At 42.1% G+C, this 23,053-nt stretch overlaps 1 protein-coding gene and 1 long non-coding RNA gene across 2 annotated transcripts in view; both read right to left on the bottom strand.

Annotated features, from left to right (window-relative positions):
- Positions 1 to 13,231, bottom strand: part of rargb (retinoic acid receptor, gamma b) — a 38,675-nt gene extending 25,444 nt beyond the window's left edge. The window contains exons 1-2 of the mRNA XM_082534187.1: positions 13,010 to 13,231; positions 809 to 1,170 (exon numbers count right to left, since the gene is read on the bottom strand). Coding sequence (XP_082390313.1) covers positions 809 to 977 — 169 coding nt within the window. The 5' untranslated portion in view covers positions 978 to 1,170; positions 13,010 to 13,231. The remainder of the gene's footprint in view (positions 1 to 808; positions 1,171 to 13,009) is intronic.
- Positions 13,232 to 22,759: 9,528 nt separating this feature from the next.
- LOC309707080 overlaps positions 22,760 to 23,053 on the bottom strand; it is a 2,902-nt gene continuing 2,608 nt past the window's right edge. The window contains exons 2-3 of the long non-coding RNA XR_014276909.1: positions 23,031 to 23,053; positions 22,760 to 22,844 (exon numbers count right to left, since the gene is read on the bottom strand). The exon at positions 23,031 to 23,053 is cut by the window's right edge and continues 26 nt beyond it. This is a non-coding gene — a long non-coding RNA (uncharacterized lncRNA). The remainder of the gene's footprint in view (positions 22,845 to 23,030) is intronic.

Here is a 23,053-nt window from a genome sequence, read left to right as displayed (position 1 = left end):
AATCAACAAAAACACAGATTTAGTATTTGTGGCTTGTTAATGTGTGACTAATAACAAAAGTGGATATAACAAAAGTCCTTTTCAACAAAAAGTATGTTGCAGAAGAAGCAGATTAAGTGCTTTGCATCCTTTAAGTCAACGGTTAGCATCTGTCTTTGTTCAAACCTTACATTTCAGCGTTTCGAGCGACTTTCTGTGTCATCGAGTCACAGTGAAGTGCAATAGCACCCCCTGTGACTCAAAAAGTGAACTTTTTCTCGATCTAGCACCGCTTACTCTGGGATCAAGTAAGAAACTCTTTTCCCTTTTTCCAGCCTGCCCTCATCTGCCTGGTTTACCACATGGAAGTTTTTTTTTTTTTAAAACAAAACAAGAAAAAACTCTCTTCTCTTCGCTTCAGCAGTGCATGATCTAAAGCCTTATTATAACCTCAAATTGGCCCTAAAGACTTTTTTACAAAACTGTGGAGTCTCTAATGTCTTACACTGAAAAGCAGTGGTCAGGAGACAGACATTGGACACACTGTCTTGTCATGTGTAGGGGTGTGAGATTCTGATTTCTTGCCTCCTGACTAAACTTTACACTAGTTTAAACCGTTGTTATTATGTGACACTGTGGCATTTTTAAGACAGTTATATGATGTGGTGCTTTAAGGATAAGTGAAGTAACCGGTTACATCACGGTTCTCATACAAACAATTTTAAAAAATGCTTAAAGAAACATAATGGACACATGAACTGCTTCAAACTGCCAATAATACACATCTTCAGAGCAACATATAACAATTATAGTAAACTTTAATACTTACACAATGCAGCCATCTCTTTGGGGAGGTCTGCGCCAAAACGGCCAAAAAGGTGACTACTGGCCAGCAGGTCAAAGGGGGAGTGGCTCCGCATGGAGTTAAAGGTGAAGGGGTACATGGCACGAGGGTAACCCGTCATGTGACGCACTTGGTGCTCTCTGTTGGCCGCCATCGTGACAAGTACAGTGGTGGTTTAGATGACGTTTCTCAGAATTTCTTGCCGTTTCTTCTTCCTCGTCAGGAGCCTCTGCTGAGCTTGAAACAGACTAGTGCCATTCAGCCCCTCAAAGCTGCGGGCCCGTCTGCACTCACAGAGAGGTAAGAGGGATGAAAGCAAGCAACCAAAACCTGGTCGGGTCCAGACTCTGTAGAGAAGGAGAGAAGAGAAGAAAGAATGGCTAAATATGCCTATTAACTTTAAACTCACCTAACGTTTTAACAATCCCATCAATTCATTCAAAAATCTTTAACTTTGAGCACAAACCTGAGATACCTAAAAAAGCAAACTCCAACCACGAAGCCAAATTAGAGAAAGACGTAGAAAAGGAAACAGAAGTGTCGAAGAAGCAGTTGCGAGAGCTGAAGCAGAGGGGAGTACAAAACTTTCATCCTTCTTTTTGTCTGTCTTCCAAGTAGTGCAATAATTTTAGGCAATGCCATATGATTTAAATCAGCAGAACTGTACTATAAAGGGTCTCTCTGTTTCCCCTGCCAGCCTGACTCCTGCCAGCCTGCCCGAGAGCGGCCAGCTACAACATGGGTAAAGTTAACCCTTTACAGGAACACACACACACATGCACACACAAAATTACTCATTCACATTTTAACGGAAAAAAGCAAAAGAAAGTCACTTTTCCTCCACTGCCTTAAAGGTGCTCAATGAGTGCAACTTTTCTCACCTTTAACCGTCTCTCAGGATTAACACTGTGGCCCATCCAAAAAGTTAAATTAGGGCAGCCCTCATATCATCTTACTCTATGACTCCCATCCCCTTCGTGATTTCATGAGTGGGTGGAGCTTAAGTCTTTGTGGTTGGGCTGTGGTAAATACAGCTCGGCCAAAGAATGTCTTGTTGTTTTGGGCCTGCTTCAGCATGGGAATCCAACACCCAGGGTGGGTGAGAGGCACAGTGAGAGAATTATGAATTTACAAATGTCCTACACTGAACTACAACTGTATGACTAACGCTCTGATTCAGCAGATACGCACACTTAGTTCTAAGTAACAACAAAAAACAAAGAGGATGTATCAGCGCTTCGTCTTCAAAAGCAAGTCATGTCTTGATCGATCTATCTGTCTGTATGTCTACAGAGAGAAAGGTGTGAACAAAAGGTTGGTCAGCTAGTGCGCTGTCATCACTAACGATGTTACTTCATGTTAAATTTGGATCAGTTTGAAAGAACGAAAATTGCAGAGTTGCGCGGTGTAAGTGGTCAAGGGGACTTCTCGGGAGCAAGCTAAAAATAGCAGCTGCCATGGAAGCTGTGCGGCACACATCTTTTGGATGTATGCTTTAATCGTTCACAGTACAAAATCCAAGGAACTCTTAAAGGTGTGGAAAGTCATATATGATCAAACTGGTCAAACCAAGTAACTGAGCTAGAAGGCTTCTCTGCCAGAGGTGGCCAGAAAACTAACGGCCTTCAGACGGCCTCTGCAGAGAAGCTGCTGGAAGGACAACCTTTTCAATTGTGCTCCATCAATCATGTCTTTATGGCAGAGAGAAGCCAGCTTGGTATTTGCTAAACAGCATCTATGAGAAAAAAAGAAAAGAAAGCGTGATGAGTGAACACTGACCTCTCTAAACACTATCTGTGTGGTCCTCACCTGGCTCATAGGTGTCAAACATATGGCCAGTGGACCAAAACTAGGTCTAATGATGCCCATTTGAAAGTTTGCAATGTGTTTTTTTATTTTTATATATATATATATATATATATATATATATATATATACACACTAAGAAGAATGCAACACCTACTATAGGCCCAGGAGCCATGATGACACAATTCTTTGGTGTTATAATAGAAGTATTTTTTAGTAATGACAGTAGTTGGACAGAAGATGGGAAAGGGGAGCGATTCTTTCCTGCTCAGGTCATCTACAGATCAAAGTGGACTGTGCATGGTCCACCGGTGACCCCTGCCTTTTAGAGGGAAGCATGGTGGTTGTAGCATCATGCTATGAGAGGGTTATTTTCAGCAGCAGGGACATACAGAAAGACACTTGAAGAAAACCCTTTTCCAAGGTGAGATTAGGAAACAGCTCACCTTTCAGTTCAATTTCGACCCAAAGTACACAACCTCAACAACCCTGGAGTCACTTAGAGGTTGGCTGATAGTGTTTGAGTGTCCTTTAGCAGCAGCCCGGCCAAAGCACTCACTGATGCTTCCCAACCAATCTGATGGTGCCTCAGAGGATCTGGCAGGAGGAACGGAACAAACTGCCCAAATTTAGGTGCGCATAGTTTGCAGAAACCAAAAACACTCAAAAGTTGCATCCGCTGCCAAAGGGGCCTCTACAAAGTATTGAATAAAGAGGTACTAAATACTTTTGTAAAAGAAACGTGAAAGGTATTAAAAATATGGTTTAACTTTGTTATTACTGATTATAGATTCACGGGAAGTGGCGGTCTGAATGATTTATCTGACAACTTTAAAAAGGGAAACACAGCGTAGTGCTACTGATTTTAATTCGTGTTACCACTAAAGTGCTTCTCACTGTCACTGACAGTAATAGGGTGGACCAACTATTCAACTAATCTACAGTGTGCGATTACTAGAGGAAAAAGTCTTTTACGTCCACTTTCTCCCACAAACGCACACATACAGTAGACGTTACACGTACACACAAAGCCACAAAGTCAGCGCAGTGAGTGTTGTTTTAAAAGTCATATTTCCCGTATTGACACATTTTCTGTAACTGCTTGGCTCTGCTGTGGTCAGGGAGAGTCCCTGCAACTGTTTTTCACAAAGCCGTTTCGTGTTTGACGATTAAAGAATGTCAAACACAGGTCGGACAAAGTGTGCAGGATTACACGCGCGGTGTGGAATGGCCACGTTTTGTAAAACTTATGCATACGCATGTCTCTCTGAAAGCAGGACACGGCGAGACAGTCAAGAACGGACACGCAGGCTGCCGCGGCGAGTGCGCACAGATGTTCTTTGACTTTAATCATGTTCATGGGCAAGTAATCAGTGGAAAACACACAATGTTCACACATGCCGAAGCGCCATTGAAAGCGGCAATTGACCTTGAAGAATGAAGTAGTAAATATAGGACAGAGAATCCTATCGCAGATGCAGCAACTTCGAGTTGACTCTTTAACCAATCAATTTCAAAGGGTGAAATCAGTACTATGAAAGCCTGAAAGCCAGATGTATAAAAGGATTGGGATGAAGAAGAAAAAATCAAGTGTCGAAAGCCGAGGAAAAAGATGGAAAAAAGAGGGAAACAAAGGAAAAGAGGGAAAGAGAGAGAGGGGGTGGGGGGGGCATATGAGGGAGTTTCAAGCATCTGGCAGGCCACGTGTAAAAAGTGAGCAGAGTCCTGTTAATTAGAGCCATACTGCAAATGGCATTAATAACAGAATGAGCAGACTGTGGTACGGCAGTATGGGGGGGGGGGAGAGGAGTGGGCAGAGCGGTTGCAGAAAACATACATAAAAATAAAGAAACTACTTTATTTCCACTAATAAACTATGAAATAATGAGTGCCCAAGCCAAGGACTGGTTTCTTTCTCTCTAATGAGCGACACCCCCGCCCCCTCATTCTGCCTCCGGGGGGAATACACCTTCAGTAGACCAACAAAAGTGGCGCTGTGTCTCCAGGCCTCCTGGCCTAAACGCTGCTTTTATGAGACCTGGCTGGGTCAGGTCAAATTGGGTCATCTGGTCCTGGTCGTGCTGACACACACACACACTCACACACACACACACACACACACACACACACACACACACACACACACACACACACACATAAAACTGATGCTCTTTTTTTTCTCCCAGATTTTTGAGGATGAAAAAACAGACTTGCTGCAAAGAAAAAAAGGATGGGGGTTTCCAGCAGTGTTATTAGCTTGTTTTCTCTTAACTTCCATCAAACCACACGTACTGGAGCCACATCATTGTCTTTGATGCAGTGTCGCAACACTTTTGTTCAGCTGTAAACAGACGAAAGTCAAAAAACCACTTTCTGAATAGCATGTTTTAAGCTCTTATTAGGAGCATTATCTGGATTCAGTTATCCTGGGTGTAAGTGTTACTGAACTTTATGGGTTTTTCCAACCCAATTCGGCTTGAGGTTATAGTTATGAAACCACACACACACACAAACGCATGCACACACACACAGACTAGCATTTCAGGAGTTGGCCTCACCAAATCTAACATGTAAGCATCATGCTATTAATGTCTCCCTTTCCCAGGATTAACTAACCAGATGCAACACTTACGCAAGCCATGCGTAGGCATGGTACTACAAATGGTTGGAGGACTTTGCCAACAAAACTTCCAATCATCTGTGAAAGGGGACCCTGTCAATACTTGTGCTCTTTTCAGTTGGCAGCATTTGAAATTTTTTATATTAAACAAGAGTTTACAAACCACCCCCAGGTTGTTTTATGGAGATCTGTGTTCCTGCAAAAACGCCTGAACAAAAGGGCAAGTGCAATATTTTCTTTGGTTTGGAAGCCACAAAACCCCATATAACAGCCACCATTTAATTAAAAGGCAAGCGGGTTCAAACTGCACCCACACTGTGTTTTAAACTACTTTTTCTATTATCCTACGCTTCTAACCAGCCTAGCCTCTGTTTTAAAGTCTCCTGAAGAAAAAGAAGAAACAAAATCAAAGTAAACAAAGCTTAATAGCAGCACTAGTGATTGGCTGTATTCAAATCTAAAAACTGAATAACTGCAGTTTTGTGGCTCAGGAGGTAGAGCAGGTCATCCACTAATTGGAAGATTGGTGGTTCAGGTCCTGGATCCTTGAGCAAGATACTGAACCTCGAGTTGCTCATTCACACTCGTGCATGTTAGACAGAAAGCATGTATGAATGTGTGTGTGTGAATGGGTCAATGATACATGTTGCATAAAGTGCTTTGAGTCCTCAAGGTGAGCAGAAAGGTGCTATATAAGAACACAGAGATACAGCAGAAAGCTGTCCACACACTGACTAAACAGTCCCATTTGTCCACAAAAAAAAAACCAAGAGTCATTATTTTAAGAGTTCATTTAGGCAGATAAGTTGTTTTGACAGGTGACAAATGGCCAATATACAGAATCATGCTGACAAAGGGGCATGTTTTTACAATTATCCACCTTAGCATGGAAATAAGCTCGGCTTCCACCATTGCTTTAAAAGAAAATGATTTCTTTGCCAAATTACCAAATGATTTCTTTTTCTCTGTGGCAAGGCGTTTTGTAAAACTGTAAAAACACATTATGCAGGGTGGAGTCGGGCTAACACTGCAGTAGCAGCCTCAGGAAATAGCCTTGGTCTGGTGACAGATCATCAGTCTTTGGCGTATTGACAATTTGGTCACAACTTCAATAAAAGCTCTGTTGGCGCGGAGATAATGTGCCTTAACATTTTCAGTCAGACAGATAAATTAAGACTTTAGTGTCTGAGAAAAGAGTGGTAGCAGAAAATGTTTCTAGCCTAACTCCTCTCTGAATCCTCGCTCAACATTTACTACATCCTCTCCTCTGGCCACAATAGGGACTGGAGGTCTGGTCCCAGCAGAAAGCCACAGTGCCACAGAAATGAAAAAGCACTCACACTAAGAAAGAAAACTAGCATCACTCAGAATCCAAAACTTCTGCTGTGTGCTATTGTGAAACAATACATCAGCATCACACCAGAAAAATAAGCTCCACACAAACCTATGTGCGAAAGCTCGGTGTATCATGCACACGTGTAACATTTATAACATGATTTTTAAATAGGCCAATTACATAAAAGAAAAGAAACTGAAAAAACATCGTTGCCCACATTTATGCTTGTGTGTGCGTTAGTTCCTGTGGTCCTGTTCATATGTGGCGACGGAAAAAAATAAAATGGTGGGACTTTTTTCCCTCCAGGTTCCCGGCTCTTTTTTGTGGCGAGCGTAATTGTCCCTCAGGTTTTTCCACTTCGTACATTCCCTCACATCCATTTCAGTAGTTTCAGCTATCTCCCTCCAGGAATCTGCTGACATTTGTGAGCCCTTATATTTAGACTGTGATTATTATTTTTTATACTGAGATGATGATTTTTATTCTCTCTGATGATGAATGATGTCGTATCTCTATGATGAATTAAAAAATGGAATTCCCAAAAACCTCATATATCAATATGATAGATCAGGCGTTAAAGAGCTAAGGTCGGATCATCAGCCACTCTGAATCCAAGCACAGCTTAGAGTTTGATCCTTTGATTCTTAAATATCAAAGCCTTACTGCTCTTAGAATATCACCGCATTTAGGGTGAGCTGGGTTTCTCCTTGTAAGGATGATCTGGAATACGGTTAGGCAGTTTTTTGTGTGCCAGTGATGCAGTGTGGAAAGATTGACCACAGAGAGGTTGTTTCCAGTCTCTGTGTACTGTTTTGTTGAACGTTGCTCTTCATGCTTTTAACTACATGAGGTAAACACTGCATTTGTATCTGTGGCAAAACCATCACAGAGCTCTTGTGCCGGGGGGGGGGGGGGAATTTGATATTGTCTGAGGTTTGAAAAATTCAGGGAACTTTGCATACATGGAAGTTTACTGAATTAAGGAATATATGACCAGTTTTACAAGGTAAATCTTAAGATTTTGTACTAACAGGCTTGGTCATGTAAACGCGTGTTGCTGTCTGGGTGGAGCACAGAGGTGACACAGAGCTCATGCTTGGAGGAGATCCAGCTACTACAAACTGGAGCCGCACACAATAAATGCTCTGCTCCACATCACCGATGCCCCTATCAGTGTTGCCAACTCCTCAGTAAGGAAAATCGCTATCGGTTGTCCTAAAAGTCGCTAGAAGTCGCTAAATGACGTCATCGCCTCATTTGCATAATTGGTCATGCTAATGTACCTGTAACCTATGTTGTTGGAGAGAGAAATAACCTCGTGGAAGAGACAAAGTGAGTAAAAAACGTCCTAAATGCATTTAGAGTTTATTTAGAACTACAAATTAAATTTCTTTTAGCAATTATTGTTTTTTTTAATGTCACAATTCCAACCCTGCTCCTTTACCTGGGCTTGGACCGGCAAAAGTGACCCGAAATAGGCACTCTGGTGGAGTTACATTGTGTGTGTGTGTTTATAAGTAGTTTTAAACCTTGTGATCCACAAAACAGCATAAGAGTAAAAAGAGTAAAAGAAGAACTGACTGCGTTACAGCACCCGCTGCTTGTTGAGAGTAAAAGCGATACGCGCTTTCACGTCTTTTTTTAGCGACTTTTTTTTAGGAAAAAAGTCGCTAAGGGGTCTGAAAACTCGCTAAATATAACGACAAAGTCGCTAAGTTGGCAACACTGGCCCCTATTGTATTTGATCAAGTGGTGAATAAGCGCTCAGTGTTGGCACATTTGATGTATTACACAACAGCGTTTTCTGTTTATTGATTATGCAAAGTGTGACAATATTTCAAGCGTTTACAAAACATAGTTTATCTGATATTAAACACATAAACGTTGGAAGTTGGAATTTCTGAGTCCTTGGCTGGAATTTTTAACTGAAACGCCCCTTCAAGTCAGAAATCCAACGCAAAAAGTCGAAGCGGCCCCGTCAACCTCGGCTAAACAATCCAAGATGGTGGCAGCACATGTGAACAGCATCGCGGTGCATTTCTAGTGATGCATGGATGGCTATACTTTGCTTAGCAGCAAAGCAAATCCTGTTTTCCTCGCTTTTACGACTACTGGAACGCGCTCCGCTCCGACATCGAGGCCAACGAAATGCTCTGGTCTGTCGGGCTGAGAAAAAGGTCACTCAAACTTAAAACGGCCGTTTCTTCACTTCAATTTTTTTTTGTTTTGGTTTCATTAAGTTCAAAAGATGGTCTCACTCTACCCAACCATTTAGTCATTCTTTTTTTCAAAGCATCAAGTGTAGTTCAATCCAGGGCGATGTGCGTCAGCTGGAAAATAGGCAGGTATTCAATGGTAAAGTGCTACAGGCTTATTCTTGTGTAGTTCTTTTGTGGATCTGAGCTTTGCTTATCTGCATCTGTCCCCCTCTCTCTTTCTGTAATCTACTCGCCATTGTCACTGTAAGATCAAGCAAACAGTATTCTATGTATTCAGCTTCTTTTGGCGTGCAGACTAAAAATGTGCTTACAGGCTAGAGAGGAATTTCTAATGGAAACAAATGCAGAGAAAGGTTTTGTTGAAAGTGAACCATAGATACAGATGTATCTATGGAGACGGTAAGGAAATAAAGAGCCCAAACTCTGCTGAGTGTGAGCGGACACAAAGGTTGAAAAGTCCCCCGAAAAACAGCCAAATGCAAGGAAAAACATGACTTCAGCGGGGACAATTAGCTGTAAACCATAAACCACAAACTAATCTGGCTTAGTGAGTGCAGTCAGTCAGACATGAGCTATGCTGGACGGGGCGAGTAGAAAATGCATACACTGACACACAAACACCATTACAGAGGAGAAAAAACAGGCACCATCACCCATAAACAGCGTAATTAGATTTTCCAACAAATGACCGTACTATATTTTATGTCAAACTGACATATAAAAATGTCTTTTGAGGAGTACAAATACTGCTTTGCCATAAACCATCAGTGTCTGACAGCCATCTTATAATCTGGCTGTGGGGAACACATATTTTCAATTTATGCACGCAATTATGTCGTTCGCTTCGTCGACACTGTACACTCGAATGTAAATATTAGGTATCAAGATACTATTTCATAGCTATTTTTCAAGTATTGTTACTGATAAATATCCTTCCGAATCTTTGCAACACATCCATCTTATTACAGCAGGGGTGTCAAACATAAGGCCCAAGGGCCAGAATCTGCTCGCCAAAGACTCAAATCCGGTTGGCTGCACACTCGCATTGCATAGGATTAACAACCAAGTTGTGGTGAAATTTAGAAAAGACGTTTGGCTTCAAAGTAAAAGTTGTGCTTTACTGCTGAAATCAACAAGTTCTGGAGTGCAAGATTTTCTAAATGGGGAAACATAGTGTGCGATTGCAATCCTCAGATAGCGCTCATAGGTGCGGCTAGTTTTATGGGTGATTTACAAAAGTTGCGCTGTTTTCTAAACACAGGTGCAATTAGCAACAAATTGCAGGTTGCAAATGTTACTAAATCTGATTGCAATCTAGATTTAATCATTCACCTCCCTATATTTATGCCTTGAGAAAGGAACTCCCAGAAATACATATGCAACAGGTCAAACGGTCACGGTTTCTCATTTCCATCACACTCTTTACAGGTTCATGGTGATGACTATGGCAAACTGTTAGCAAACAAAACAAAGAGGAGGAATAGCAAGGTGGTTTTAAGTGCAACAACTTATGCCTCGGCAACTAATTTCACCAATGAGTTGCAGGTTGTTTTTCCCTGCCCACCAGTGGTTGCAAGGTGGTTGCCAACTGATCTCTAGGCCCATGTGAATCGAATTGAATCAAAATAAATCTCAGCAGACAAAACACTGATCCTGTGATGCTACTATGCGAACTTGCCAAAAAATGTGAATTGACTGTAATTCTTAGCTTCGCTTTGGTGAACACATTTAAAAGACGAGACGTGGCATGACTTGGAATAACAAGGAGGCAATTCTGTGTTAGCGGCGCTAATTGGGATGATGCTAGTGATAGTAATGCTTCGTAAATGGCACAATGTTGTCATTATGTGAAGGTACCCTGTGGGCTACTGAGGCTCTCCATGTTGGCGCTGGGGTCAGCTCCTGTTGCTTGAGGCTCATCAGCTCAGTCGTGGGTCAGACCTTACTGAGGCGTTCAGTAGGCAGCTTTTCACTTAGTATTAAAGTCAAATGTGAAACACACAAACACACACATACACATCCTCAGTCTGTTTCTCGCTGTTCCACCACAGAGAGGATTAGAAGAGCGTTTAAAGCCATAGCCTGTGCTGAAGAGCAGCCCTGGGCCATGATTAAAAACACTGAGATGCTCTTTAGGCACAGTGAGACACATTGAGCCTTGTTTGGGGGGGAAAGTGCAGCGAAAGCAACAATGAATGTTACAAGTTACGTCCAAATCTCTGAAGCCAATTGGGAACGTTAGAGCGAACCACAGCCAGTGCACTCTCACTAAAATCTCTCTAAATAACTCTGTGGACAATATGTAATTCTGAGGAACAAGAAAACATTTGTGTCCTCCACTCTCAAAAGCAAGTAGCAAGCTCTCGCTTCTTTGTTCTGGAAGTTCCAAGTTTCCATTTATATGTAGTAACCAAGAGAGCAACCCATATAAAATGAAACTCAGCTGACATGGATAAGAAAAAAAAAAGATGGAAGCTGTGTAAGGGAGACGAAATAAAGGAGAAAGAAGTCAGTGAGACAGAGGGAATAAAGGAGAGAAAGAGAGAGGAGCCAGACATCCTTCTCAGCCTGAGGGGCTGTCAGTCTTGTACAGAACAATGATGAGATTGCAATGCAGTTAAACGCGTTTTATCTAACACACCCAAACACATGCACAGGCAAGCAAACAAATATCGTCTCTAGCAGCTTTTAAAACAATTAAACAAACAAGGCCTAACCAACTGCAGATGGATCATAAATATTAAACCTCAAATGCTGAAGAGAGCCAACCTGGAGTTAGCGGCGCTCAATAGCCGGCACTCTACAGAGATCTGCCAAGAGAGAAAATGAACAACTGATGAAAAGAAAGGTGAAGAGAAGAGAAGCCATATTCAGTGAGTCTCTCAACCGTTCTCCACCTTGTGATCGCTCTAATATAATATGCATCATTTTACACCCAGTTGTTTATGTCCTATTTGTAGACTCCTGCACTTTTCCTCCGGACATGCTGATGAACATTCCTCCCGACATTAAGGAAAATGAATCTGGAATAGATTTGTCGAGAGTTTGCTAGAGGAGCTCATGGTGAGGCCTCGCATTGCACGGTGCGAGCACTCCCCTCAGTGTAGTGTTAGGAGACAGATGCAGGAAAGCTCAGCTCAGCTGGGAAGAGGCACTCAGCATGCAAATAACATCTTAATCACGATCATCAATCAAGCAATGCATCTGTATTTATATAGCACATGTCGCACAAAGGATGCTATTTGGAATGATTCAGAGTGCACAAAAAGAGCTTGTGTTTCAATATGTGGCCATCACTAAGCTTATTCACACATACATGCACACTTTCTCTCTCTCACACACACAGATAATGCAAAGCAGGAGTGGTGATCAGACGCACACCAGACTGTCTTGTGATATCCGGAGTAACTGATTTCAGTGTTTCCATCCAACTAATATAATTGTGGGGATGGGAACCTGTTTATATAACCTTCAGCAAGGGATGAGTGGCTGTGTGTGTGTACACACTCAGGTAGTCTAGACCTCCTCGGCCATTTGTGATGTTGATGGAATGATCCGTCAACTCTGACAGTCAGGCTGTCGGCTGTAGGGGCCTGCAGGGTGTAGAAGCCACTTCTTCTGTTGCTGGAAGTGCGTCTGATAGTTAGGAAGCTTGTGTAATACCCCCATATCTGATGTATGCAGCACGTAATGCGCTGTATGGGAACTGTGCCATCCTTGAAAATTCTGGGGAAATTTCAACATCCATTTCAGCTGATTTCCTTTCCAAGATCGTGATTTCAACAACCGTGAATCAGAGTTTGGGAAGTCAGGAATTAACCGCAGAGCTGTACACTCATCCGAGAGCAAAAGAAATGAGGACGGACGCACACGGACACAAAGATTTACAGAAGTATTCATCATCTGAAACGGAGAGCACGCGCAAGTGCCGATCAGCTTTCATTCGCTTCCCGAGCTGTTTCTGTTGTTCTTTCTCCTTCTCTCAAAAGCTCTGTTCTCAATTAAAGCTGTCCTCGGGAAACTCAATCTCCCCACTCATGCTGCCCCAGAAACACACACACACTGAGAAAAAGAGGGAGAGAGACAAGAGAAACACGAACACATCTCACTCATGCTCTGACATGTCCTCTGTCTGTCTTCTTTCTCTTGCAAACCGCCAACTTGAATTAACTTATAAGGAAAGTAAGACTGAAAAGCAAACTTACCAGACCGGGGAGAGGGGGGTCAGAGAAGGAAACACCACACAGAAGAGTGGTTTGTAAGTCAGTGGAGAAATGAGCCGAGGTGTAGTTGTTGAGTTTGTCAGAAGTCGCTCTCGCAGCAACGTTTGAGCTCAGCCTGTTGCATTCCTCCTACCTCTCCTTTTCCCGTCTCTCTCGCTCTTTCTCTTTCACCAACATACACCCTCTCTCTCGCTCTCTCTCCTCCTGAAATCATTGTGTACTTTGATTCACAAACCCTGCCTCTGTCACGTGATCCAACACTTCAAATATACAGCACATTTTTTACCAGCCACAGAATGCCCGAAGGCAGGGAAAACAGGGTCTAAAAATCTTAGGTTTCAACTTGCTGAACCCCCACCACCCCCACCAACACCACCGCCACCTCTTACCCCCACCCCTCTCTTTCTTTGTCTCAAAGTCTGTGTCTCTCTCTTTACCTTCACTCCATCTACTGCATACTGTCAGTCAACACTCTTTTTGTTAGACTTCAACTGTGTGGCCGTTTGTTTTGAATTTCTAAATTTGTTCATCCTTTCCTCGCCATCCAAAGATAGACCTAAACCAACACACGTACGTGCGAGAGAGCGGCGCGTATGTGTACGTACAGCCGCCCTTGTGAAACAGTGACTAACTCACAGACATACACAAACACACACACGCCGCAGAGGGCTGCACACCTTTGGGGATATCGGTGTCAGTTTTTGGCATTTGCTCCATGTTTACAATGCCTTGACTTTGGGACTCCGGCCGGCCAATGTGGGAGTCCGGGGGCCTCGAGCCAATCGAGGGCTACTCAGTGGGTTATTGTGACTAAATGTTCCTGATGGGATAGAAATAAACCCTAGCATCCCTGTGACTCAGGGTGATGGGAACAATAGTTTAAAACCGTCAAATGCGATACTAGTAGTGCCAATTCTCAGATTTCCATTCAACATGTCCATTTAAAGTAAAAAGAATGTAACTGATTGCAATTGAGTAATAATACAGATAAACTGTGTACAAGTATGGAAATCAAACCTCAACGCACTAATGAAAATTGCAATTGTGCATTTAAAGTGGTGCAAATATGCAAAATTTGCAAAATTTACCAAGTGTCACGGGAACCCTGGCATACACATCAGTTTTCATTAAATCTCAAAAATGCAAATGCTGTGAGCTGTTTTCCATCTTGCCTAGCTTGAGAAATACAAAGGGCCATTCTCTTAGCAGTTACCACACCTTTAACTCAGTTGAAGTGGAGTCTTTTCCTCCTACAGGATTTTCCTAAGCAAATAAGCCCTGTCGTTTTCGGGTAAGGAAACGTTTAACAGAGATACATTTGATCCATGATGAGATCAAACCTGGCCAGACGGGCCTTGAGGGACAGAGCTAACTGCCTCTCCATGTCAGAGATAAAACTGTCTGCTACCGTCTGCCTGACTGGCCTCAGCGGTGAGCTGGCTCATTACAAGCCCGTCCACAACAGCAACAGCGAGCAGCGCGGCGCAGGTCGACTTCCAGCACAGGAGCTTTACCCTCAGGTTGACTGACCAATTTTAATCAGCCAAGTATTTAAGAAAATTGATTAAACACGAGTAATTCAGTGCCATGCTAAATATCTCTGAATAAGTGTACCTAAGTTTTTACACTTATTATCTATAATATCAGACTAACATAACTCTTTTTTTCATAAAAAATAAACAACTATAAAATTAAATAGTTCCTCCACACTCTGTCTCTGTAGGCGATTATATTTTCCAGTATAAAGGCCAACATGAGAATGACAAACAGTAAAGAACAGTACAATGAAAAGAAATCTAATCGCAGTCCATGTTACTTTAATTTAGTTAATAACCTAAATTTATTTGTAGTCAGACTCTCACTTTTGGTTTATGAAATATTAACATTAATGTAAAACGTGAGAGGAAAAAAGTTGACTTTTTGTTTGAGTACAGAGCAGGTTCAGTTTGGTCAATTACCTGATACCTGTGTGTGTGTCTGCACTGATCGGTTGCCATTAAATAGGTGTGGTTAGATGGAGATCGAGGGTGTCGGTTTTGATTTGTGTGTTTAATCTTTCATCTGCGTTTCCTCCTGGAAGCGTTTGGAAGTCTGGAAAAGACTTTGATGCTAAACAAGTTATATTTCAGTTCAGAATGAAGTGCTTCTATCGCCATGCAGAACTTTATGAACAGTGCGTGTGTCGGTGACTCCCCACCTAACCGGGGACGGCTAAAGAAACATGTTTTGGATTAGTCAGTACATCACGAGCTCTTTTCATACATGATATGAAAACAACAGACCTAAGCCACGGTGAAAAATGAACAACGGAATATGTAAAGAGATCTGTAAAGATATGTTTTGTGTGTTTAAACAGTAGAATGAATGAAATACCTGGAATGGATTTTCTGGGATTTAATGAACAAATAGAGGACGTTTTTTTCGCATGTTGCTGCCCACTCGGTCACACCAACACTTTTATTTTGAACTTAATGTAAAAAACAATAGAAGAGTGTCACACAGATTTTTATGGAACTATTATTATTTTGTTTTTTGGGCATTCATTGAACAAGAGGAGACAGGAAAGTGGAGAGGCAGCAAGGGAAACGGTCCAGGGTGGAATCAATGCATACAGGCTGCCTTCTCCACTAAGTGAGCTGCAGCACCGTACTTATTGAATTTGTGACTATAACGCCAAAAGGTAACAATCTACACGTTTAAAAATAGTCATTTACTGTATTAACTATTATACTTTGTGCCTTTTTTTAAAAAAAATTACTTGAGAAAGAAACAACCTGGAACGGTTAAAATCCAAACTCCAGGTTCACTCCTTTAACTATCAAGTTTCCCGAAACGCTTCCCAGCAACGGTGTCAGTGAGAAGAGGTGAAAGGTTAGTGCTGTTTGTGTTTCTGTGTCAGTGAAATGCACAAAGACGAGGTGAGTGTACAACATCTGAGTGTGGAAGGCACATTTGTGTATTTATGAATTTCAAGCACTTGCACAGAGCATCCTTTCTTGCACATGTATCCACGTGCTGATGCGTACTCACACCAGTGGAGACGGTTAAAGACACATTTTCATTTTCACTTTTGTTCCAGTGCGAGTGGCACTGTTAAAGCAGACTGACTGAGTAAGGGGATTAGAAATGTGAGAAGGGTTTCCTCTGAGGCCTGCAGGTAAAAGTTTTGGGGAAGTTCAGCCTGTGATAAAGAAGGCCTAAAGATGTAAAGCAGAGAAGAGAGAACAAAGAAATGGCCAAAACTGAAAAGGAAAAATGAGGGGAGCTTATAACTTTTTGCAGAGCTGGAAATGGGGCCCTTTTTGGCAGCAGGCAGTGGAGAAACCACAGAATGGTGCGACTCTGGAGTTGAGGGGTGGAAGAAGCAGGAGGGGGGGAGGCAAAGGACAAGGAAGCAGAGGAGAGCGGTGAAGGAGGGGGAAAGAAGAAAAGAAAGGGATAAGGAGGGAAAGGGGAGGGGGGGTTGCAGACGACAGGTTTTAATCAGCAACAGGCTGTTGGTAATGAGATCACTATCCCACTGTGCTCAGATTGATGTCATGTGAAGCACTGTGGCGCAGGGCGAAGCATGCAGAGGATGACAGGCACGCATGACAAGCTCACTCGCTTTCCCCGGGCACACAAACACACACGCACGTATGGAGAATGTCAGAAGACGGCGCAACGCTCGCACCAGCGCTGGCAAGTGCCCACAAACTAATAAACAAGGGCGCAACGGCTCACGCAGAAAATATGCACGCACAACACACAAAGAACCTTTAATACGCCACAACACCCTGCTGTTAATTTTCTTCAAGCGAGTAAAAGAGCTGACACAAATATAATCACACCCACACATACACTATAAACACATTTCGGATCCCAAGGCTCCTTTATGTCTTTTCTGTCTCTCAAACTGCTAAACATGCCTACACACAAAGAACATACTGTACCAGCGGTGAGGGTTGGCTAGACTAGCAGGCAAAAAAGAAAAAAAAGGAAAAAAAGGAAAGGAAAAAAAAAGAGGGAGCATAGGAGGAGAGAAAGCAAGGGCTGCTGGGGGAGAAAAGGTGAAAGGAGTGACATTCTGGGTAGCAGCTGTCAATTCGGCGGACACGAAGTTCAACAACAACGCGAGAAACGAAGGCGCTCTCTCTCGTTCGAACGGAGTCGAGACAGAAATATTCAAATAATATGGTCAAAATTTCATTTTGAACGAGCAAACGTGCATTTTTGATCTTGTTTGCAACAATTTGTGTTAGTGGATAAGCTAAGAGAGAAAAGAAGACGAGGGGGAAAAAAGCGGGGTGTACATGTGCATCCAATAGTTTTTCCTATATAAATGTTCCCCGAAAATTCAACCATGATGTCATCATGAACCTGTTGTGAACCCAACTCTGTCAACTACCATTACCGTCTCATTCCCTCTCCGTTCCCACTTTCCAGCACGGCCTCTCCATCTCCTTCCACTCTGTCCCCATCTTGTTCTTGGACTTCTTTATCTTTCACCATGCAATGTTGTCTGGCTGCATTTTTTCTTTTCTACTCATGCTGCATATGCTGCTACACCCAACCCCCCTCCCCCCCCCAATCCACTTTTACTCCCTCTCTGAACCCAACCCCCAAATACACCAACACACACAGATACTGCTCACAGACATTTGGAGAGTCTCTGGTATAACAAGGACAGTTTTAATCAGAACAAGCTGGCATATTTTGGCCAAGACCTGCACTTATGGTAATTCAATCAGAAAGAAAGGAGAAGGAGGGAGAGAGAAAAAGTGAACAGGGGCACACAGAGGGTAGTGGAGTGTGAGACAGGGAAATAAGAAAAACAGAGGGAGGAAAAAGGAGACAGTGGGCGGATGGGAGGGTGAGGTAGGGATTGAGTGGTTTGAAGAAGTTTGAGCCACATGTGGAAGTGATTGTCTAATTACAGCAGATATGTATAAGTGTTACTGCCTGCAGGACAAATGCTGATTGGAGGGTGCAGCACCGTGAAAATGAGATGATTGGACGAGGAAGAAATTAAGATGGATAATTGGTGGAGGAGGGGGCAAGAGGAGGAGAACCACACTGGGAGAAGTGCTAGGGTGGCTCCTGCAATATTCTCTGTCCGAGTCTGAATAGAAATCAAATTTTTTTCTTCTAGTTCAGGTGGTGTCAACATAGCAGCTCCCTCAGGAGTGCTGAAGGCAAAAAGCTTCAGCCTGTAGATGGTACTAAAATGAGACAGTACACAGAAACTGAACATACACCTATGCACACCATCAGGCATAACATTAAAACCACTGACAGGCAGGTGATGTAAATAACACTAATCACTTGGTTACAATGTAACATTCTGCTGGGAAATCTTTGGTTATGGTATTTATGTAGGTGGGACATGTAACCCCATTTTAATCACAGTCAGTATAGACCATGGAAGTATGTTCTCAGATCACAGGAGCCTACCACAACAGGTACACACCCCCCCGCTACAGAGCTCTGGGATGGCTTGAGGTACATGACAGAGGCCGTGGTGCTAACCCAGCCTCCATACTCCACAGGTCCCAATTCAACCAACGTCTGTGGGACTGAAACCAGCCAAATCCATGGAGGCTCCACGCAGGACAGCAGAGGACTCTGCCAATATCTGAGACACCACAGGAGACCCCCAGAGGTCCTTGTGCCCTAAAGAGTAAGTATTTTGAAGACACTAGGAGGACCTACACAATATAAAACATGGTTTTAATGTGGCTGATTAATGCACAATGCAAGACAATTTGTTTCAGGTGGAAAAGGCTTTATGGATTGCTTAGCTACAGCAAGACATTATACCGGAGGTAACTGGATTATGTTTTCCCCTGGTTTCAAGTGTTTTGCTAAGATTTTTTACCACAAAGACAAATTAAATTAAAATTAAATTGCGACAAGTTCAACGATACATCATGTGAAAAAGAAAGTGTTCACAGGACTCTGTGCTTCTGTCAAAAAATTACGTACACCCTTACTACTTCCATATGGATGACAAAGGTAAATAGCAACTAAGTGCTGATAATCAGATGGCTTGATTGATTAATTGATCCAGATCCATAGGAGGTTTGACCAAAATATAGCTATAAAAAAATCTGGAAATCAGGTCTTTGTTAACACAATGCCACAATCTTCCTAGGAACAGACGTCCCAGCAAATTTACCCCAAGCTCTGATTGCACAGAGAATCATCAGAATTCCAAGGAGCCACATCTATGGTGTGTTTAGAAGAACTACCGAGGACCAGGACGTCTGCATCTAAACAAACGACAACTTCTAAAAGAACGGTCCTCGTCTACTCATATATGTGAGGAAATCTTTTTACCCTGCACAAAATCATATCAGTTTGCACACAAAAATCACCATCAGATTACGAAACATGCGCTCCGGCCTATTTTGTTCTAACCACCCAGCATATGTTAGTGAACCACAGTCATTCTGAACCTAGAGGCTTGTGCGGTCTGTATGCAATCTGCTACACCCCTATTTCTTTATATAAGTAAACATGCCTATCTTATAAGAGACAAGAGAAAGTCCAACTGAAGAAACCTAAACGATTCTGTCCAAAGAGGAACCCAAAACATACACACGGCTTCCTTAAATGTTTCCACCGGAGTGAAGAAAGTTTAGTAAACAAACAAGTAAACAATAACCCCCAAAAAACAACAAGCGAGACTCCAGCTGGAATAATGAAGTTTCGGAATATTGATTTCCCCTGAGATACTCGCTGTGGCTCAGGTAAAACCCCCATAAATAAATAAAAAAAAGTTTGAATATCAAAGATTATATGAAAAACGACTACAAGAGAATGTAAGAAACAAGTGGAGGGCAAGGATCATGTGATCTGTCAGATGAGAAAACAAATAACACAAAATGTACACGGACCACCCCCCAAACATCCGGATTCTTCAGCATCCATGAGGTTAGGACTAAGAAATTAGGCCGGTATGTGATGACATCCAGCAATGATAAAAGTCATTTGTAATGAAATATAACATATTTTGAAATAAGGTAGATAAAGAATACTGAAATTCAACTATTTAGTAGTTAGTTTGCTTTGCATGCAATTTATTTATTTATTTTTTCATATAATTGTAATTCTGATCATTTTGTGGCTCATTGCATTCTGAAAAACTATAACTAATGATAAAAGGGCAATAATAACAACAACAATAATAATAATAATACTTGTTTTTATTATTATTATTATTATCAGTAGTAGTAGTAGTGGTAGCAGTAGCAGCCAGCCAGGCCTTCAATATTTCAGGTAAACAAATTCAGGTATGAAAATATTGACAAACAACTGATTGGTGTGTGAAACGTTTGTACGCACCACTTTTTGAGCAGCATCAAACTTACAACACAATGGTTGAAAAACAGAATCAAGGTGTTGCAATGGCTCAGTCAAAGTCCAGACCTCAACCTGACTGAAATACTGTGTCGGGAGCTTAGGAGAGCTGTGCATAAACAAATGAACCCAGGCAACGCTGTGAAGAGGAGAGGGTCTCCTGATTAAGCCGTACAGATAACGATTACTTCAAGTTATTGCTGCTGACTGTGGTTCTACGAGCTACTGAATCATGGGGTGTACTCAGTTTTTCACAGGACTACACAGAGTCATGTGAAAAACTTTCTTTTTCACATGACTGCAAGTTTCTTGCACAGCCTGTGACAGTTCACTTCAACACATGATGAACAAATGGGAGCTCCAGTACCAGGGTTGAAAGGTACATATTCTTCTGTTAAATATTCCTCAGACCTTCTGTGATAACACTGCCTGCTTACCATTTACACCTTGTCGCTGTCTAAATTATACTGGAGCATGCAATGATCAGTGGCTGACTGTTGTAAACATATATGGATATATGGATCTGACACAGCAACGTAGGATTTCCATTCACTGGAAACTGGATGCTGTAAAAATCTACAGCCGCGGGTCTCATGCTCACATTTTTTTCATAGAGTTTGTGATAAAAGTATAAGTAAATGCTCCACTAGTCTGCAAAGTAATTAACCAATATTACCCTAAAGGTTAAATGAGTTCAGAAGATTCCTTTAGTTTCTTTTTTGGTCTTTTTTTTTGGCCTTATCAGCAGCAGCAGCAGCAATCAACTTTCTTCGCTGTGTACTGAAACAAAGGTAAATGCATTAAACTGCTTGGATACAGTGGCATTGGATGTCCCCCTCAGGATAATTTGGCACCTCTTCACAAGAAGCCGCTTGTCAACAGATCTCCGCAGATCTTGGCTGCCTACTGCCGTGCCTGTCTGCCTGTCACAAAATGTATCCCCTCTGGAGGGTAAACAGGGGCAAGTATCACACATAGACTGTTACTGCTGTCATAATATTAAACTTTGTTTTCCAGGTACTGTTTATTAGTTACCCTGGATGCTGCTTAGAGTGTCCTAAGGACCTATATGGGCCCAAATGAAGCTAACGATCATTCTTCCAGTGTACCGCTGCTCTTTATCGGCATGTTTACTCTCTTTTATTAGCTGTTCCCAAAATTCCTCTCAAATTTTCCACCAGTTGTAGCTAAATATATTTCAGTTTAAATTAAACCACTTCACTGCACAGCACAACCTGATATACAAAACGAGTTTACGTAACTGCTTTTTATTGGCTGATTTAAACTGCCAGACACTTCTTCTTCTGCTGTGCACGTCGGCTACATGAACTGCACTGCCTTCAAACTCTGCCCTTCTTCTGTCCTCAATTTGATATTGACACTTCAGATTAGTAAAGTCTGAACCTGAGAAAACCACTTATTACATCACAAAAAAAATATTATTTTATTTACAATCCATCACACTGTTAATGTTAGCACTGTTGTTTGAAGGTAAAGTTGTTATATACTGCAGTTATTACTTCACTTTCTTCTGAATGGCTTTGTTTACGTTACAAAAAGTATTTCGAAACTCTTTAATTTACAGTGAGTACCTTTAAACTCACCTCTCATCCCCTGCAGGGGAAACAAATCTCCATCACTGATGGCTCTCTTCACTGTGATAGCCATCAAAAAGGAAACTGCTGCAGGACATTTTGGGCCTTAACATGAAAGTCACTGCCACTCACTGCACTTCATCTACAAAGGGAAAGAAAGAGACACAGTGTAAATTTGGATGCATATACTTTGCCTTTAGTTTGTTAGGCTTTATTTGTTCTATCTGTATTGTGCCCGAGAGGCGAGTGGAGGATGATTTTGTTACATAAATAGAGGCATTGATGTCATTTGAAAGGTTTTTCACAGTCCTGTGAAATAATAAGCACATATTTACTGCTTCCATAGGAATTAAGACGTTAAGTAGCAGCTAGATGCTGCTAATCAAATTGCCTTGATTACCTGATCATCATCAGCAAGCATGAGCACCTCTATGAAAGCTGACATTTTGGCAGCTTGTTGGTCTGGAACAGCTGCGTGTTAACATAATGCCACAGTTTTACCGAGAGTGGACGTCCTGGCAAATTCACCCCAAGGTCAGACCCTGTAATGCTCAGAGAAACTGCAAAAACAAACCCAAGAGCTAAATCTCAGACTCTACAGGCCTCAATTATCATCACAAATGTTAAAGTTCATCACAGTACAATTAGAAAAAGACTGGACAAGTTGTTTGAAAGGGATGCAAAGAGAGAGCCTCTTATTAAGTTGAAGAAATCACAAGACTTGTGGAACATTGTCTTCTGGACAGATGAGAGCAAAGGGAAGATGGCTGGCTGTATAGCACAGCACCGTGATTGGATTACATCATGCACTGCACATCGGCACAAACACCTCATAGCAACAGTCAAGCACGGTGGTGGGGGGTTGATGATTTGAGCCTTTACTGCAGACACAGGCAACTTGCAGTCACTGAGTCGCCATGAACTGTATGTCAAAGTATTACAGAGTCAACTGTGAGGTCATCTGTAAAAAAGCTGACGCTTGGCCAGAACGCAGCCATTACAAAGGAAAATGATCCCAAGAACAGCAGCAAATCTACAACAGAATGGCTGAAAAAGAAAAGACAAACCGTTGCCAGACATCAGGATGATG

This window comes from Aulonocara stuartgranti (genome assembly GCF_965226115.1).
Source record: "Aulonocara stuartgranti genome assembly, chromosome: 5".
NCBI classification, from domain to species: Eukaryota; Metazoa; Chordata; class Actinopteri; order Cichliformes; family Cichlidae; genus Aulonocara; species Aulonocara stuartgranti.
The sequence above is the reverse complement of the archived record's forward strand: the minus strand, read 5'-3'. Positions and strand labels throughout refer to the sequence as shown.